The following is a 20,862-nucleotide window of genomic DNA, read 5'->3' as shown; positions in this document are numbered from 1 at the left end:
TAATCCTCTTCTGGTCCTGAGAGACAGTGGAGCAGGAGAGGTGGGGGCAGCAGCAGAAGGAGGTGTAGAAGCCCTTGACTACACTAGTCTGACCTATCTACCCCTCCTCCTACACCCATTCTTCATTCTCCAATCCTGCAGATTCTCCTGCCTCTGACTCTTATCTCCTGGCTGTTACGGGCTCTGCCTGATCACTGATCCCTTCGGTTTCCAACCCCGCTTCTCCTCAGCATCCAGCTGGTTCCCGATACTGTTTGAGCTTTCTAAATTGTTCTGGGGTGGGGGGTGGGGGGAACCTACCACCAAAACTTACTGGAATGTAACAAATCTCTTTTTCACATAATTGTCGTACTTGCATGCAAAGGCACATTCTTAAAATATGGTACTGCAGAGGCCCCAAAGATGAATTAATGGCTATCTTGTAAGCTAAGGGCAGCATAACCAGGCCACATTTTGGCCTAGCCATTAAGTAGTCTGAGTCAGAAAGCTCCCTATATTTTCTGCATCAGGAACAAGATGGCTCCTCGGTGTTAAAAGCATAGAAACGTACACTGGAAATTAGGCATGTTGTGTTAAACACCCTCTGTAAGAGTCTGATGCTTTTATACAGCCACTTCTAAAACTGTAACACCACATGTAAATTATGGCCTGATGCATCAGCTGGAGAAGCTATGAAACAAATGTGGTTGGATCAAGAGAGTGTAAATTTGCATCATTTAATTTCTTTGATGCCTAGACTGGAGGAAGCATGCACAAGTAGAGCAAACAAAATGTTTCTAGGCTAAAACTTCTTAAGTTTTAAATAATTTATTTCTTAGCTTGTTTACTTCTCACATATACTGCCTTTTATTTAAAGAACTCAAGGTGGTGTACACAGTCCCTGCAACCTCATTGTATCCTAAAAACAACCCTTTCCGGTAGCTTAGGCGGAAAGTGACTGTCTTGAGGTCACCAAGGCTGGATTTACACTGACCTGTTTAACATTATTAGAACGATATTAGTTATATCATTCTAAAACGTCACAGGGCATACTTGCAAAATAAAACATTTCTTACCTTCATCAAAATGCTGTCTCCCTACAGCCGGTAGCTGGGTGCTCTGTAGTGCTTTCTGGTGTCACATTTAAATAATGTTAAAAGCAGAATGTTATGTGGCCATATGGTTATCAAAACCATTCCTTAGCCCTTCCTTAACGTAAAAAACTATGAGTGTAGATCTTCCCCAAGTGAGCTCCATGCCTCAGTGGGACTGACTGGGCCAAGCCAGTATTCTTCTGATTAAATGGCAATTCTTTTTGCAGGTGCTGCTAAGTGGGTGGGGCCAGTGAGGCCAGAATACACTGACAAATTTATTCCAGCTGTGGGTCCTTCAATCTAACAGGGAGGGCTGGGGAATGAAGCTCAACTGTGGGCAAAAGAAAAAGAAGAAGGGAATATCTTCTTTCTAATACTGGGAAACAGCAGCATTGGATAATTGTAAATAACAAGCATTTATTTCTGTATAGAAAAATATTTATAGACCGTCCCTCATATAAAACACCAAGGTAGAGTACAATAAAATATGCAAGTACAATAAAACATAAAGTGTCATAAATACAATAACAAATAAATAAATGACTAGCTCAAGTTGAAAAACTTTAAACAACGGCATAGCCCTGTTGACATAAAAAGCAGAAGAAAGGATGGCTGCTGAATCTGCTGGAGAAGTATAGCACAGCATGGGACCAGCAACGTTAATGCCCAACTTCTAGTTGAAGCCAGCTGGGCTTCTGAAAAAATAGGGAATAACTAACATTGCTTCTCCAGATGATCTCAGTGATTGCACTGGCATATAAGGGTTCAGGCATATGGGAAAGTTAGTCAAGTTAATGAAATATCATTTCTAATATTTCCATGCTGTTCTATGGGGGGAATATAGCTATACCATTGTTCCCCTCCGAAATCCCATTTTTTGCAAGTAACCTCTCTTGGCTTTAACTCAGACCCAGACAGGCTCACATGTTACTGGCACCACCAGCAATAGTTGTGCTTTGCAGCTTTCTACTTAGGGATGCTTACATGTTTTACTAGTCCAAAAACTATTCTATCACTTATGGGAAAAGAGAGAGAGAGAGAGGGAAGGAAAGAGAGAGAGAGAGAGAGAGAGAGAGAGAACAAGTACACACGAACGCTAATAGGACAGAGGCACTGAATGATAAGAGACAGGAACCACTGAATTTATTTAATAATCCCTGTCCGTTTCACAAAAATGGCCTGTGTAATCTTTTTAAAAATAATAACTGGGTTCATTTCAGAGCCTGCACAATGCTTCTCTTTGTCCCTTGTAAGTCTCTCAAATGTCTTATTTTAAAGGAATATATAGTACTCCCGGAAGACATTTTCCCATTTCTATTCTCTTCAACTCCTGTGAGCCCTTGTTCTGTGTGATAAGGCAATCTCCTTCGGGATCTGAGCTGTGTAGTTTCGCACCACGAGTGACAAGGACTCGACTTGAATAACTGCTGTGCGCAGGTTGTAATTATGTCAGCTGGAGTGTTGAACAAGGGGACTGATTAATGTGAGCCCCAGCCCAGGCATAGTCCCTATCAAAACCTCCGTGCAGGCCAAGCAAGTGGGGATGGGTTAAAGCAGAAAGACAAAACATGCTGCATTGTCCATGATAGATGAATTGCTCCAACAGTCTTCAGGCAGATGTTCCAGGACAGTATAATATACAATTACTCTGCCTTATCACCTTCCAAGGGACAATAAAGCTTCCTCCTTCTATAGCTCATGTGAGTGAAGGCAAAATTAGTTTTACTTTTACAACACTGACTCACTTATCATGTTGCCTTGATTGTGCTTTTACAGCTAAAGAAAACATATATTCCGCTTTTAAACTAAAATAAGATCCCTTTAATAAAAACCAGAGAACTCTTTTGAAACTATTTTGCATCACAGCAAAGGAATTTGTGAAGCCTTGAGTTAAGTCATGAGGAACTAAAAGATATACAGCTATCATTAAAGGGACAGGCCTGTGAAGCATGTTTAATGCTACATCACATACAGCAAATCGTATGCCTTTGCTCTACAATAATTACCACCCAACACTACTAGGAATCACAAAACCCTTTCCCTCCTGCTAACCTCCCTCACTGCCAGGGTGTTAAGGGTAACTATTTGTATAAAGTGGTTTTGAGGTTGCACTTTTAAGAATTATGAAAGTAGGGAAAATACATCAAAAGGTACAAAAAACATATTTGTATATTAATAGTTAATTTTTAATATATAAAAAAACCCTCACTGATGCTAATTGAAATATGCTATCCAGAAAGGGGGAGGGGGGAAGAATGCAGTCAAGAAAAAGGTATTATTACAAGAATAAATAGAAAAACAAGTCTCAAACATAAGGCTCAGGGATGCCAGATATGACCACAGCACCTTGACGATTTAAGGCAAGGAAATGATGCCCCTGGTGGGGAAATGAGGCTGATTTACCAATGGTTGGTACTGCCTCCCTTTCATAAAAAATTACAAAGTAGTTGTCAAGAAATATAAAAAGAGCTGCTACATTGGCAACCAAGTGAAAGCAAGTGGTATGAAGCGGTTATTTCCTTTGGTGAGTGAAAATGATTCTTGAATAAAAGGGATGTTTAGGCTGACAGAACTGAAGGAGGGAGTTATTTTGGCATGTGAAATGGTTTTTAGGGGGTTATTAAGATGGCAGGGTGTTTGCAAACTACAGGTGGGTGCTCATGCCTGGCAGAGAGAGCTGATGCAAGTATTTTGGAAGGCAAGGTGGAGGAGTGCACACCGGGATTGGAAGGCAAGCTAACCACCAAACCTTCTACTGGGCTCTGCTATTTTAATTCCTGATCTCTTATCTTACTGTTAGTTGGCCTAGGAATGTTGTGTGCTAAAAAGAAAGAGGCTGCCACAGCTGAGCAATAAGGACCTGGAGTCCTTACCAGTGGGCCTTGCAAGGAAGTGGAGGAAGCAGGTGGGCTGCCAGCTTAGCACATTGCAGGTGTGTGCCATAATGTGAGCAGCCCCACACTGGCAAGTACTGGGCTGTCAGTAATCATGCACTTGCATGGTGTTGATAGAGCCTCATGCCTCATGACAGACACTAGTTTGCTGTCTTCCCCAAACAGATAGATACACACACACACACACACACACACAGACACACACACAATCACTAGCCTTTTACTTCCCAGTGCACCACAGCCTTGGCTACTCCTGGCAGTAGGAAGATTCACATTTCTTCCCAAAAAATTGTTTATGAGAATACTGCTAGGAGAGAGGCTTCTCCACTCCTGTCCATGTTGCCTTTGAATAGGGAGACAGCAGTGAGGCTTTTAAATAAGTTATAGGAAATGTTAGAAGAACAGAACTCTGAGGCATTTCCTCATTAACTTGACCCTTTATGAAGGAAAAATATGTGTAAATAAAGGCTGCTGAGTCTGAACAGTGCCATCATAAGGCAGAGACCACTGAATGGACCTACAGAAGTGACCAGCAATGTTCACTTGTGTTTATGACAATGTAGCCCTTAACCCAGGGGTTGCTAAGATGGTGCCCTCAATATGTTATAGACCCGCAACTCCCATCACCCCCGACTTTTATTGCTGCTGACTGCGGAGGATTGGAGTTGTTGTCCAACAACTTCTGGAGGCCTTCCCCTGCCTTAACATATTATAAATGGAAACCCTCCAGCTCCTAGCAGCCTAACAGAGCTATGGATAGACAACATGGGAGTAATCTTGCTGATAAGCTGGCAGACTGGCTAGCTAGTGGATAGAGACACAGAACAACTCCAGATGTTGGAACTGCCGTGACACTATGGCAGCACTTCATGGGAAAAGCTAAAATCTCAGCTGGCATATCCAGAAATACAAGCACAGCTTTCTGGTGGTGATTTGAGAGAGCATGGCAATTCATTTCTGAAGTTGTCTTATGCATTAATATTGCTGCTTGTGTTTGTGGATTGCTCTAGATCATATGCTACTCACTCCATGCAGCCATGGAAGAGATCTGAACATCCAAATTAGCCCACCAAATCCATTGTTATTTGCTCCTATGTTGGGCTCCTGATTTATTTGCTTCTAGTTCTGGAAACAACTAGGTACATGTACTGGCTTCCTCTGACTAATTAATAACCACTGGCAGGCAACTGTGAGCAAGGATTTCCCTCGTTACCATAGGTATTTCTGAGAAAGGCTCACTTCTTCTGACCATACTTGTTTCTTGCTGTCTTAACATTCATCACTTTCCGACCACCACCCCAAATTCAAATTTTAAAAGGCAAAGTCAGTGCTTTCATTAGAAGGGTACAGCAGGGAGCATTCAGCTTCTAAAGCAGTCAGAAACATAAACTGCAATTTAAAACACCTTTAAAGCTCATTCTCAAAATGGCACAACTGAGTAACAACTGCGTGTCTATGATGCAATAAAACAACTCTCCAGAAAGGCCCCAAGTCAGCAGCCCTGCCCTGTCACTGCAAAAATTTAATAATTAGCCTGAAGGGGGTTGAAAGGATGGGTGTGCATGCAAGGGATGTAAATGTATAAATACCTTATTTTAAGAGGTTCTTGGTGGTATCATAAAGTGTGATTTTCAAATAGTTTATGATGTCATCTAAAATGCTCTGATATATTTATAGGCACATAACACAAAGAGAAGTTTTATAGCAATATAAACTGCAGAGCTTTCTGGACATGTATCTTAATAGCAATATCACTGCTGAACAAAATATAAAAAGATAGTACAGTTGTAGAATGCAGGCTGTTCCACTCAGCCAGGAGGGGGGGGGGGAGAGCAAGACTAAGGGCTAGACTTTGAACTTGATAATCTGCCTTGAGAAAGGAAGAAGAAAAATATACAACTGGGGGACAAATTGTGTCTGGTGAGTCACAGATCATCTTCTGGTACTTCCTTGCACCACAGCGAAGTAACCTGCTTTTGGGTATAATAGCAAAAATCACTTCCTCTGTGGATTCCTGCTCAGCTTCAGGAATCGTAGCTTCATATTCTGTCCCTATGCTCATGGCAGAGAAAGCCTACTGCAGAGAATCAGCATTAGCTGCTGGGAAGAAAAGCTGCTTCACAGCAACAACGACAAGACAGAGGCTAGTAGCTAGGGAGGAGGATGCCTAGAGTTGGCTACTTCTAAAAGTAGGTTAACTATCATTAAATATACCCTCTCTCTTTATATTGCTTGCAAAGACTCCCTGTCCCTCTCGGCATCAACCCCAAGCTTAAAATTTCTTTTGAAACTCACTGCCTCTCTGACCTAACTATGCATAAAAACAGCAATATTCCAAGTGGAAACTTAGATGGTGCACATGCAACCATACTTGGCACACTGACCATCTGTAATTGTTTGCAATCAAGAACCCAGGGAAGCAACAGGGTGGAAAAAATGCTTCTCATCTCTTTGGCCAGGATGTAGTAGATGACCAGTACTCACAATGTTAGACTTAGTCTTACCTGGACCAATTTTCATCTCTACCTAATTATACTGTCTCCCTTGTCTTATTGATTCTTTCAGTTCACGCAAGCCCATTTGCTATACACCCTTTTTTCTTGCAGAGTCACTGTTAATGTACTGCCTATTGAGCATTGGTCTGGCACCCTCAGCTCCAGGCACTTTCTCTTTTCTAGCTCTGAGCTGGCTGGATGCTTGACTTACTCATCTAGCATTCAGGTTAGAAGAGAAAATGCATTCACTGTAAATGAAGTCACAGTGCTTTATTTGGGTTTGGCCAAGCAAAAAAATGGTTCATATTCTCACTCAAAATAAAGGTGAGCAAAGATTGCACTAACTGCATTTACATGCATTCAGCCCTACCTGTGGAGTGATGTGTCTGTCATCATTTATGTTGCCAACTCCTAGCGGCCAAGGTCCCTTGGGCAGCCCTCCAAAATATTTGAGGGGCTGGGCTATTCAAATGGTATGCATGCACCGTGTCTTATGATTATGCAAGGTGGGGCTTACCTCTCCCCAATATTTTGTTCAAGTTGGCACCCCTGCTGCCATGTATGACTGCTCCTCCACTATGCAAGGAGGTCCTTTAGCTGGCTGAGCATGTGAGCTATCCTTCATGTATCCATGCCCAATGGCTGCTCCATACTTTGGCAGCATCGTTTCCTTTGGTAGCATCTTTTGAAAGCAGTGTAGAATTGCTGTTGCCTTGTTTGGTGGTGAGGGCCTGAGAAACTAGAAATTAATTTAATACATTATATGTTTTAATTTCTTTTCACAATGCAATCCTATGCATATTCCTCAGAAGTAAGTTCCACTGTTTGCTGGGACTTACTCCTTAGTAAATGTTTTTTTCAGTTTGCAATCTGAAACATATTATCTGAGCCTTTGGGATATCAACCCTAAGTTCAAAGTAGTTTTCATTTTAAGAAGGTTTTTTCTGCTGTAACTTATATTACATTTATAAACACTGTTATATTCCCCTTTGCCTTTGGGTTAAAGCAAGATGGAAAATGTAAAGATATACACACACAAGCATAAAAAAGTCATGTCTTATAACCACAATGCAGTCATATACTATTTAATTGTTAGCTCTTAATCCATCATTGCTAAATGTGCCTAATTTGTAGTTTCAATCTCCTAAACTTAATTTAGCAACATTACTTGATAGTTTAGTAGTAAAATTTGTGTTTCATTAAAACGAGGGACTCCTTAAAATGAATTTTAAGCATAGAGGTTATCCAGAAAATAACTAAATCAAATGTTCTTAGAGAACATTTTAAATTATAAAGAAAACTTGAGGTGAGCAAAATGTGAAACAGACCACTTGTTTCACAATTCAAACATTTAAAAGATGCTCATGCAGTAGTTTTCAAGGATAATCAAGTTATTCTGTCTCCAGGATAACCAGGCCTGTCCAACAGTACTTTTAACTATGATTTTAGCACCTCATATAGTTTTAGCAACATTTGAGGCACAATTCTGTGTGGGCAGTAACAGACCTAATTTCCCTCTCTTCATTTTTTATTTTATTTATTTAAAAGATTCATATACTGTATTTCAGTAAAACTTTTTGAGCACAAGGACAAAAACAACAGGTGTTTTGTTTGGGGTTTTTTTTTTTTAAAAAAATACAATACAATAATATTGCAACACATCTTCATCTAGTTCTAAAGAACCCCAGTACCCTCCGTGAGGAGTGAATTCCACTGAGAAAGTTCCCTTTTCTGGTCACCAGAAGCATCTGAAGGAGATCCTTCAACAATGACTTTAATACACAGGCTGGTTTGTATAGGAGCAAGTGTTTCTTCAGGTACCATTGCCCTAAGCTATACAAGGCTTTAAAGGTAAGCACTAGCACTTTGAACCACATTCAGAAATGGATCGTGAGTCAGTGAAGTTCTTTCAATACTGGTGAAACATCTTCCCAACTAGTCCCTGTCAACAACCTGGCAGCTGTCTTCCCCCGTCATGTGCAGATGAGGGGACATGGAAGCAAAGTAGCAGAGCGCTCAATGGGAGACCAGTGCATGCCACTTATATCCCTATCAAGCCCTTTCCTTCCAGTTGGTTACGCAATGCAAGTCTCAAATTTAGGTTTCTTTACAGAGCACAGGGATGGATGAGAATATATATTAAAACTTATAACTATTCCGAATAAGGAATTGTTGGCTCTTAACAACATTAAATCAGCTTTTGTACTCACAGAGATCTACAAAAAGATCCCAAAAGTTGAATCTTAATGAAATGAAGAATGATTATCTCAGCCCGGCTAATCCCCTCATTAAATAGTTCCCAGATACACCTCTAAGTAGGCCTTTTCTATAACATGTTGAGTTGTATATAGGCAAGTTTTACTTGTGATAGACCTTTAATGTTCCTAAGTTAGCCATGCCCATTAATTCCAATGGGTCTCCTCTGAGTAGGACTAAGGTTGGCTATACCCCATTCTCCTCTAGCACGACCCATTTCCATGATCGATCCCCATAGGAAGCTTTTTACCTCCTTATACAAAATAATTTCTCAACTCCTTTCTTCTGAAATAGGTGTAACTGATACTAAGATCCACAGTTGCACCCCCTTTAGAGTTGGAGACAAGTGCAAAACAATAATTTCAGTCTTTTTACTACAGAAGCCTTGATCGTCAAGAATAGGAAAACAAAAGGAGAGTTTGCAATATTATCTACACAGAACTAAAGAACATACACAACAACTTCATTACATGATAATAGCTCAAATGCTTGGGGAATACTGCCAAAATAGTACTGTCAAAATATAGTTTATGTTTTTCCTCGCAAGGCTTGCATTTCTACCATAATGTATATAAAGTAATAGCTAACTACCACACCAGGGACTGTCCAAAGATATTCCTTGTAGAATGACCATCCCTAAAGATAGCCTTGGTCCTTTCATAATGGGAATTGAGACCAAAGAGGCATAACCTAAAAAAACATGTTTATTTTGATTCTTATGTAGAAAGAAGGCCACTTTGTTTTCAAAAATGGTTACACTAATTGATCTGAGTGCTTGTTTACTTTTTAATTATGTCACAAACCAAATGTATATTAGTTAGCATATATTATACACAGAAATAAACATCTGCTTAATGATTCAGCAATGCTAGATAAATATACACTAACTTTGTTAAGTATAATTTCAGGATGTTGTTGTAGAAGCTTTGAATGGGGTTAACATGAAAAAGTTGCCTACTTCTCTTTAAGCCTACACTCATACTAATACACAATAAATCCAAAAGGAAAACTGTTGCATGTTGAGATGAATTATGAAGCAAACAGCTTTTTTGACCTGATAATAAGAACAATGGTAATGATAGTGGTTTGTGGCAGAAGAAATGAAGCTGAAGGGATGAAACATGAAACATATGCAAGATAAACAGGAAACAACAGCTGTAGCTTCTCTTTTCCTTGTAGAACAGGAAGATCCCCAACCTAAATTTGCTAACTAGAAAGGTTTTTAATCTTTTTATAACTTGGAAAATATGAATTTCAAAACAGTTAAGAGCCCAAACATCAGCTCTATTGTGTCTCTATTTTGTAGAATAAATACAACTAACTCTGTACCACCCTCTGGACAGGCATAACATCAGCAGCCACCAGTGAAATCCCTGGCCTGGCAAAGACAGAGATGAGGAGGCCTGTTCCTTCTTGTACTACATCCCAAAAGGTATCAAGTTCACACTGGTGCTACACAGTAGCAAGGGGCCGTGTTTCCCACTCCATATGCAAAGCAGAGGATGACATAGCAGAATATATAAAGCTGTGATCTAATACCTAAAGCATAAGATTAAATTGTTAATACGCATGATCAGCAATGGAGGGTACCATCTTGCAGGTATAAAAAGAAATTAAAGTGGATATCTGATCAAGTCATATGCAGAGCAAGCACAAATGAATTCAATGGACTTAAGTCAAATCATAACTAACTTAAGCCTATTGATTTCCATCTCTGAATATGGCTTAGTTGGATATCACCCTAAATGTCTTGCAAATAGTATAGTATAGAAAGCAAGGAACAGTAAATCATAGAATATGAGTATAGAGCTAAAACAAGTTCAGTATGAAATAACTGAACAGAAAGCTAAGGGGCATAACAATATTATTAATAATACAGAATTCTTCATATCACCAGCACAATAAAAAGCTCCAGAGAGTAATTACTATTTTTTAAAAAATAAAGGATACTCATGTTGAGAAATATTTCTAATGTATCTTAGATCCCAATATACTTCCCTTTCTGCTCCTGGTATGTTATTTTATACAGAAAGTAAATACCTAGCTCTTATGGATCTACATTAAAAAGAAAGAAAGGAAGAAATGAAAAGCACCAAGCTTGCTATCAAACTGTGTACTAAATAAATGGTTCTGACATGCAGAATAACTCCTTAAAAGAAGCACAGTTCTCAGCACTGTACATACTGTTTTAAGGGATAATCATGCTTTCCAATAAGCACACATTTTTCTTTATAAGCCAGTCACCATACTGACATTTGCCTCTGGCCAAGAGAACAGGGCATGAAAGAGGAAGCTGAGCGCCTTTGAATGCTACTACCAATGTGTTTCCCCCCCCCCCCAGAAGGAGTGTTGTGCAAGCAACACAAGTGGCATGCTCTTCTTCCCCAAATGAAATGCCTTGTCAACAACTCCACGAATTCTAGGCTCCAGAATCTATGACAGACCCCAATTCTGCTATGAGACATTATGCCCCCCCCCCAGTCCAGCAGCTGAAATATGAATCATAGTAGAGGCACATAAAGTGTACACAACAAGTAAAAATTGGGATGCAATAATAAAATAGAAATGCAATTATTTGTACGTCAGACTGAATTTAGGGTCATGCTAAAGAGACTACGGAATATACCCTTTTAAAAAAATATCTGTAATGTACACTATTGTACTTGGGCTTTGTAAGTACTCCCCTGGAACACATTTAATATACAAATTTCATTGGAAGAGAACCTAGATTACATGGTTATTTCTATTCTAGTGTTTTAACAAGTAGAAAAATCTATAGATTGGGAAATCGCTTCTTCCTAGGTTTGAAAGTTGGCATATGGGATTTGCTACAGATTAAAAAGTTGCAAAATAGATCATTGTTCCATTGTTTCCAAAAATAAGATGTGAAGTTAAAGAGTAGCTGGTGAAAACTTGTAATTAATAGAGAATGACAAGAAAAACACAAGATGCATGACAAAACTAAGCTGTCCATCTGTTAAAAAATGAGGGGTTAATTTTTAAAAAACTGGATGCAATGAGCAAGTACAAAAAAAAAAAAAATCAAATATCACATTCCTTTCCAAAACCTGAAGGAAAGGTCCCCCGCCCCCCTTTGGGGGGTAGGGTGGGGTTGAAATGCTTTAAAATTCTTTTTAAGATGATTACTTTATTTCACATTAAATAAATATGGGGTAGGGGGAATCTTTCTCACCAGCACTATAAAATGAGGCAAACCATAGCATTATAAAATGAGGCAAACTGAAGAGTGTGGAGAATGAAACAAGGTAATTTTTAAAAAGATAGGGAGGGAGATGAAACTAACAGAAAATATTAACAAGAAATGGGGCCTGCAGGGTCAGCCGTTCTATTAGGCAGAATGAGGCAGCCACCTCAGGTGGCAGATGCTGGGATGTGTAAAGGGAGCAGTAGTCCCCAGAACATTCCTCTTTATCCTCCCTGGCTGTTCCTATTTCTTAGAGATCTGAGCTGTTCATGTCAAACAGCCTATCCTACACCCTCTAAGCTAGTCAGCTGCCCTCAGGTACAGTGGAGGATGCTGTCACTTCACCAGCTTCTATATTCAGACTGGAAAGCACCTTGTCCTTTGCCTCAGGCATCAAAGTGTACTGGGCTGGCCCTGGGATAGCATCCCCAGGATCTAAAAACAGACTGGAACAGAAACCTTGTAGTCCAGGAATGGCCAGTGGGGAGGGGTGGGCAATACAGCAGTGAGGGCAGGGTGGTTTGGGAACACCAGCAGGAGCATCAGATTGGCTCTGCTACTCTGACCTGGCTGCCACAGTGATGGCCCTCTGTGCTGGCCACTCCTGTTATATTCCAGCTCACGCCTTGCAGTTTGGTAAGCGAGTTTCAAGATGAGGGGGAAGAAAGAAAGGACATCTTTTGTCTTTGCCATTTTCCCGAAGACTTAGCTTGCTGCACTCAGAGGTTGCGAATGATGGAAAAGACCACTGTCTTAAGACCCGGAGGAGCTGTTGCCATTTAGATAGCCCACATTGTACTAGATGAACAAACAGCCTGAGCTGGTATTAGGCAAATTCTGACGTTCCTAAATACAGGAAATCTTTTATCTTCACCTGCTTTGAGATACTTCTGCAACTTTTTTTTAAAAAAACCATACGTGGGAAAATACTTAAGATACCGGACACCATCTGAGCATGTAAATTTGTCACCTCTTTTCCTTGTATGCCTTAGATATTTGACTTGTACACCATGGTCAGGAGATTCAGAGAAACCTGCACACCCTCTAGGGTACCACTCTGGTTGCTTTTCCAATCTGGAAACAGACCCTTGCTTGTACTTCGTGAATTGCCACTCCAAAATGTTCTCTGATCTTTGGAAGGCATTTGAGGTGTGCAGAGAAGCTTCCACCAGACATTGGGAGCTGGAGAGATCATTTTTGTGCATTGAACCTGGTGTTTTAGATGAACCTGGTGTTTTAGATGCCAGTTCTTATTTCACTTTGTATAATGTGCAGGAAATGTTACCATTAGGCCAGTCCACAGGGCTATAAATTATGTTTCTGATTATATATAGGTTATTAGGAAATATTAGCCACTGATTTCAGTGGAATTATTTAAGTACACACACACAAAGAGCTTTATTGCGGTCCACAGACCCAAAAATACACAGTACAACAATAGTAAATATCAATAGCTGTTAATGTGTAAAATCGGCCTTTCTAGCCAACAGAGGAGCTTTAGCCTGTATGTACTGATTTCTGATTTTTACTGCCTCCATGAAGAATTTTGCTATAGCCAGTGTAATAGTATCAAACCTATCCTCAAGGAGAACCTTGACATGAAATGAATCAGCAGTTTCAAGTTGTTTTCTTAGTAATGGATTGATTAGCTGCCGTCTAACATGTTTATACAGACTACAATGCAATAAAATTTGTTCCATATATTCAACATCCTGGGAACATGGGCACAGCCTATCTTGGTATGGGACACCACGCAATCTTCCCCTCAGCACTTCAGAAGGGAAAACATTTAATCTGTCTTATTTAAGTGATATGTGATCAGTATCAGAGCGAAAGATTCATTTCTCATATTTTTGCTTTTTCATGTACTTTGCTGGTAGGGTTCCCAACCTGGCTAGACTCTGGCTATAGGAAAATTATGTCCCATGAGCATAAAGTGCAACATTCTTCCTAGAGATGGATAGTCTTACAATACTTTGTAAATTAAATGAAATGTTATCCAACCTGTCATCATATGTTAAATAGCTGGAGATTATTGTGACTAACAACACACACATTTCTGTACCATCAGTTTCATACAATGGCTCCCCTTGCAAGCATTAGTGCATATTTTTTGGGCTTCTGATAAAGAATTATGCAATCTCAGCACATGCTCTGCAAAACTGAGAAACAACAGGCTATACTGCATTTGCTGACGTATCAAAAGTATCTGAAAGATTATTTAGTTTGAAAAGAACACCCACTTCCTAGTTTTGTTCTAATTATGTTGTTGCATCCACTGGAACATATTATAAATGGGTCTTTATTTTACAAAGTTTGAGCGTATACAAAAATAAAAGGGAACCATGAACTCCCTAGGGAAGCTGTCCAAAAAGAGACAAGTGTTCTCTGCAGAGTCACTCTCCCTAACTCAGAATGCAAGTGCTGCTGAATCCACACAATGAATCCTTCTGCACTTGATGTCAGAGGCTATAATCCCTTACCAAGCATTGTTTAATTAGTTTATTATGCATAATAAATGTAAAATATTTTATTTTAGTTTACATAATTATATTAAAATGCATGCCATTTATCCGTAAGCCTGTAGGATATCCTTCACATATGACATATATTTTAGAAAGGTGCATTTATAAAATTAATGCAGTTTGCAGGTCTTGCTGTTTTAAACTTCTTACCTATTTCTATAGAATTTTTTTGCTTCTGCTACCTTCACTCTGATAATTTACAAAGAAATACACACAAAACAAAAACAACAATAATGAGCAGATGGCAACCTGCATAACGATGCTTCTGTAGAATTAGTAGCTCTTTAAAATAAAGGCATATTCGTGACTTAAAAATAAGTCAGTGTTATGCCTGTAGTAAGGTATTGTAATGACAGAATTTAATTCTGTAGTGAAAAATACACACTGAAGAGCTGACTACTTTCACTGAAGATAAATTCAATTCTATGGTGGCCATGAGACACCATTCAAACCTTTTTTTAAAAAAGTATTATCAACAGTTGTAAGAAAAATAAATATTGACCCCAACAAATTACCCAGTTCATTGTCATACTTAACATGGTACAAACAGGAACAGATGACCAAGACTTTCTAATGGAATATTTAATTTTAAACAACTTTTGCCATAATTTATTCTCCCTGCCCTCAGCTTTGACAATGAACATTTTTGGTAGATTCAAAACAACATAGGAGCATACACATCAAGGTGAGATTAACAAGAGGACAGTGGGATTAACATTTCCATTCATGTAAGAAGTAACCATGAAAGTCTATAAAGGAAACCCATAGCCATTCAGCCCTGTTTTCTAATTAAAAAAATGATATCCAATCCTGCCTTTGAATCGTACTAAATATTTTCTATGAATCCACAGTGGGAAACAAACCTTTCACAAATAAACCCGAATCTGAGTTGCTAAAGTAACAGGCAGGTGCTTCCATTTAAAATACTTAATGGACAAAGAGTCTGTTCAATTCTTAAGGGGACCTTCCTCTTTAGTGTCATGGCTGCAACTCAACCAAGATTTTTTTTCTCTCAAACTGCAGCTGATCTGAAAAGGCAAAGCAGATCAGGAGTCCCTCCACAGAGAATTTGAACAGACACTAGAACATCTGTGAAATAAATAGCATTAACGCTTCAGTGTCTCACATCAAAAAGCTTCAGAACAGGGGTTCCATTACCCCCCAACACATTTTGAGAAATAAGTGCCCCCCTTATTTATCTTAATGCTGCCCTGATGATGATTTTATGCCAACATATTTATTTATCAATTTACATGAATTTATCAATTTACATTTCATTCTTACTAAGGAACCTATTACCTGTAGTCACACCAAGGACATCTGTAGGGTTTCTCTCCAGTATGAACACGTTTGTGCCGTGTCAGATGGGACTGGGTTGTGGAAGCAAAGTTACATTCATCACATTTGAACGGTTTCTCTCCTGCAAAACAGTGAAAGTTATTCATTTTTACAAGTAGAAAGGAGAAGGTTAAGTTTCTTAGTTATTAACCCACAATGCAACTGGATTAGTGGATACAAATTGCAGTTCTAAAAGAAATACTCAACATCTGAGTACATTTTTTTTATCACTTCCTTGCTATACATTATTTTCCCCTGAGCTACCAGTTATCTCCTCACACAACATATGTATCAATTGATTTGGCCCACTGCCTCTCGTCAGTGGCTAACCCATGTATTAAATTGTTTGTGTGTACTCAGTAATCATGTGGATCATTCCCCTTAATGTGGTTTGTCTCAGTGCTGATTAAATAGGTTTTTAGCAGCAATGATGCAAGCCACATGGTAGCAGTCAATTTTTGAAGCAAGTTGGAGCATACCAATACATCTCACATAGAGAAGCTATTATGAGGAGGTATCATCAAGTGGCCTCCATATGGCAGTCACTGTATGAGACCAGGACTGAAAAATGGATTGATAGTATCAGTTATTCCTACAAATGTGGTACTTTGATGTCCTCATCTGATAAATATCTATGTGCATTCTTCACTTGTGAATCCCTCAGCATATTTTTCACAACTCAAGACAACATAATTTTGCTACATATGTTCAACAATTCATAAGACATAAATATGTGTGAATAACCTCACACAAATGAACAGAAAGGACCCTGTGATGGAAATAATGGCAATATGTCAATCAGGAGGAGCACTATCTTGGCTCAAAATAATTCACTTATTCCTCTGGATCCAGAACACTTCTACTAGCAGTACACAACTTCAATGGCTGCATAAAATATGCTTCCCATTACACTAAAGCAGATATGCCAAGTATATGCATGTATTAAATAACTCAATTTGCACATTTACAAATAATTTGCACATAGCCTAATATGATAATCTCTGTGGAAGACACTGGGTAGAAGTTAATAGCAGAAACAATATATGCAGCTTTCAAATTTCACTTTCCAAGTTCCACTAAGATATGTATTGGAGTGTGGAGGAACCAGTAACCAAAAGAGACCAGTATGACACAGGAGGTAATATAAAGGCAACCATAATAAAAAAGTTAGTAAGCTGTACTGTTCAGACGTCCATGTATGGGTATAAAGTGATGAGTGTTGGGTGCAGGAGAGCATAACACAAAAAACATTTACTCAAATGTTTTTCAGGGAAAGGAAAGAATGCAAATTCCAAGTAAGAGATTATTAGGAAAGGATCAGAGCAGCTAATGAAGGAATAAGCCAAAATAATAATATCTATTTTGTTAGTCATTGATATACTACTGCTAATGGCAAGCTGCAGATGAGCGGTGTTGCCATCATGTTTTACTGTGGCCAGAAAACAATTGGCTGAACTTTCTTGGAAACAGGATGCTAGACTAAACGGACCACTGGTCTGACCACTTCCACATCTCATGCATTCTCTGTAATCTTCCATTTTCTTTTTCTTTTAAAGTAACTTATGGCAATTCATAGTTTTACTTTTTACTTTTAAATGCCGAACTCTAAGCAGATCTAATCTTAAAGGTCTATACAGGGGCAGACATGTATTTTTTGTCATGGATGTCTCTTGCTTCACCTACTAGAGTACACAATCATAGAATTGTAGAGTTGGGAGGAATGCTGAGGGTTACCTAGTTCAATCCCCTGCAATGCAGGAATCTCAACTAAAGCATCCATGACAGATGGCCATCCAACCTCTACTTAAAAACCTCCAAGGAAGGAGAGTCTGCCATCTCTCATGGTAGTTTGTTCCACTGTCGAACAGCTCTTGCTATCAGAAAGTTTTTCCTGATGTTTAGTCGGAATATTATTTCTTGTAACTTGAAGTCATTGGTTCAGATCCTACCCTCCAGAGCAGGAGAAAACAAGCTTGCTCTGTCTTCAAAGATGGCTCTCATATCCACTCTCGGTCCCCATGTTTCCAGGCTTCACATACCAAACTACTTCAACCGTTCCTCATATGGCTTGGTTTCCAGACCCTTGATCATCTTGGTTTCCCTCCTCTGAACACATTCCAGCTTGTCAATATCCTTCTTAAACTGTAGCACCCAGAACTGGACACAATACTCCAGGTGTCGTCTGACCAAGGCAGAACAGAGCAGTACTATGGCTTCCCTTGATCTGGACACTGTACTTCTGTTGATGCAGCCTAGAATAGCATTAGCTTATTTTGCTGCTGCATCACACTGTTGATTCATGCTCAGTAGTGGACAGATACAAATTGATAGGGATACTCTAGATAGAAGCATGGGCAAAAGAGAGAGAGAGAGATTACAGGGTACTGCATTGGACCTAAATTTGGGCAAAACTCACTATGTATTTCTGAACGTTTCTGCATGCTATATATAAAGAATGAGTCGTTCCACAGAGTCAGCTCTCACTTATACAAGTCCTCCCAATATTTATAAATGGAGAAACCTCTACATGAACTAGGGTGTAGCGGCCACAACACACAGCACAAATTTCTAGCAGTTGAATAAAGCAAATCAACCTACAAGAGTTCCAATATGAAATTTTGGGAACTGGAAAGGAACACAGGCATATAGGAAGCTGCCTTAGACAGTGTATTAGTCAGTACATGGAGCCATCTAGTTCAGTTGCCTGCACTGACGAGGATTTCAGGCAGCACTTTCCTCCAGATCTACTTGGAGATGGGATGGATTGAACCAGGGGCTTCTTCATGCAAAGCAATTGTTCTACCACTAAACTATGGCCCTTCCCTAGATAATCTCATACCATGATATATCACGTGCATGCCCACGGTTAGAACAAGAGAAGTCAAGATGGAAGGGAGGATTAAAAGAGACAAAAGGTGGAGAATGAAACAATAACAGAATAAAAGTTCTTCTGAAATCTTTGCAACTTTCCCTTTTCTTTTGTGTCTTTTTTCCTGATAATGTCAGCTTATTATGTTGCTGCTACAACATTTTGCTCTATTCTTATATGTTTAAATTCTTCTATTTGCTCTTTTTATTGTACTGCATATTTTCATGTTTTAGAATCGTTTTTATTGTGCTAGCCTGCATTTTTATACAGCACTTAGTGCATTTACCAAAGTAGAAAAAAGCAGACATTTTAAAACTCCCACCACTCATTTGTAAACTCCTACCACTGCATAAGAATTGGAAGACAATTCTGAGAGCTGACCACATTTTCACATAATTTGACATAAAACTATCATTCCAAAAGTTTCTAAGAGTGTCTTAAATCATAGAATAGCAACTTCACTTTTTGCTGGAGAAGATTTTTTTAAAAGGCTGTATTTAGTATTTAGGGGATGGGAACTAAATACATACCATACAAACGATATATAACATTGGTACTGAAATGGTTAGTTTGGACCAGCAGCTGGGCCACAACCTGTCTGAAAGTCAAATGGCAAAACTACCACTATGCAAATATATTGTTTAAAAAGGAAAAAAGAAATGGCTCCCCTGAGTTAAAGTCAATCCTAGGTCTGAAAAGGTTAAAGACTACAGCTGTAGAGCATTTAACTGGATCAGAATGCCACACAGACACACGTTGTCTCTTCGTTGGCCAGACAGAACAAATTATCCCAGTCCTTTATGACAACCTGGGGCCCTTGATATCAGGAGGACCATTAGGTTCTCTGTCCCTGCTTTATGATTTACACTGGATACCCAATTGTCCCAACTGCAATTCTAACATTTAAAAGTATAAATGATAACCTGGTTACTCGTAGGACAGTCTGCTCCCATATCTCCCCTTCACACATACGATGCCCTGATCAAGTTACTCCTGTCATCAGAAGTTCAAGAGGTAAGTTTCAGCACTATGAAATGCCCTCCCTAAAAAGTGTGAATGGCTTCATGTTAGCTTACTCTTCACTGCGCAGCAACACTTAGTTGTTCCAGAAAGGCTTTGGAGAAGATTTTGCTGTTTCCCCTTTGGGTTTTGCTGTTTTCCTGGGTTTTAATCCTGTCAGTTGCTTTGCAGACAACAGACTTCTAACTACTTTATAATTTTGCTGCTAATTCTATGTTATGCTACTGGCATTTTTATTTCTAAGCTATGCTTGAATTCTTACTCTTAAGTAAAGCAGATTTTTTTCTTTAAAATAAATAAATAAAAATAAATAAATGTATTTTATCAGTAGCCTTTGTTTCTCAGTATAAGTAATGACTAACAACCTAAATCCATAGTGCCATGGGATGCACAGAGCTGCCACTTAAGTTAGCACTCCCGTTTTCCTTAATGGAAGGGACAATTCTCTTCATGTAAAGAGATGCACATGAAGGGCAGCCCTTCTACAGCAGTAAAGAAGGCAAGTTTTTAATGCACAGACGCTACATGAACAAAGAGCCATTCAGTTGTGGTGCTAGCATTATTATTACTATTTTCAGCAGGATGGTAAAGATCAAGTTTAACATACTTTGGAGAGAATGGTCAGTAACAAAAAAAAAGTTGGTTATTGTGCTTCCAGTAATGATTTATCCTTGAAAATCTCATGTAATTACATCCTGAACATTCCTACTAGTACTAGCTTTCTTGGAAGTTAATAGCAATCCTCTTCAAACATCACATTCTCTCTTAATAAGCATTTAATGAAAAGGCACAAGGCATACTGGGTTAGTTATACTTTATACAGAGTATTTTTCTTTTTGGCGCTGGGTTGGGGGAAGGTGAAGGAAAGAGGCTACATTATACATTAAATTCAGTGCCGAGTAATGTAACTGCACATTAAAAGTCAAAGTGCAGTTCACATGAGAAATAGAAACGCAAAGTGAGCCACTCATCTGGATAAAAACACATATATTATTAAATTTTCTCTCTTTATTACGTTGACCTATAAATGCCTAGATGTGCAAAACTGAAATGAGCAAATGGAACTGATCATACAAACAGGATCTGTGTGGGTCATATAAGCCACTGTCTTCAAAAATTCATGAGACTATTTGAACAAAGGCAAGAAACTGCTTAGGCACTCCACTCCTGTAGACTCATTGTAGCTG

At 39.0% G+C, this 20,862-nt stretch overlaps 1 protein-coding gene across 1 annotated transcript in view; it reads right to left on the bottom strand.

Annotated features, from left to right (window-relative positions):
- ZNF407 (zinc finger protein 407) overlaps positions 1–20,862 on the bottom strand; it is a 331,438-nt gene that overhangs the window by 102,265 nt on the left and 208,311 nt on the right. Inside the window, exon 7 of the mRNA XM_083449815.1 lies at positions 15,748–15,868. Coding sequence (XP_083305941.1) covers positions 15,748–15,868 — 121 coding nt within the window. The remainder of the gene's footprint in view (positions 1–15,747; positions 15,869–20,862) is intronic.

The sequence above is a fragment of the Podarcis tiliguerta genome, assembly GCF_965153285.1.
Source record: "Podarcis tiliguerta genome assembly, chromosome: 7".
NCBI classification, from domain to species: domain Eukaryota; kingdom Metazoa; phylum Chordata; class Lepidosauria; order Squamata; family Lacertidae; genus Podarcis; species Podarcis tiliguerta.
The sequence above is the reverse complement of the archived record's forward strand: the minus strand, read 5'-3'. Positions and strand labels throughout refer to the sequence as shown.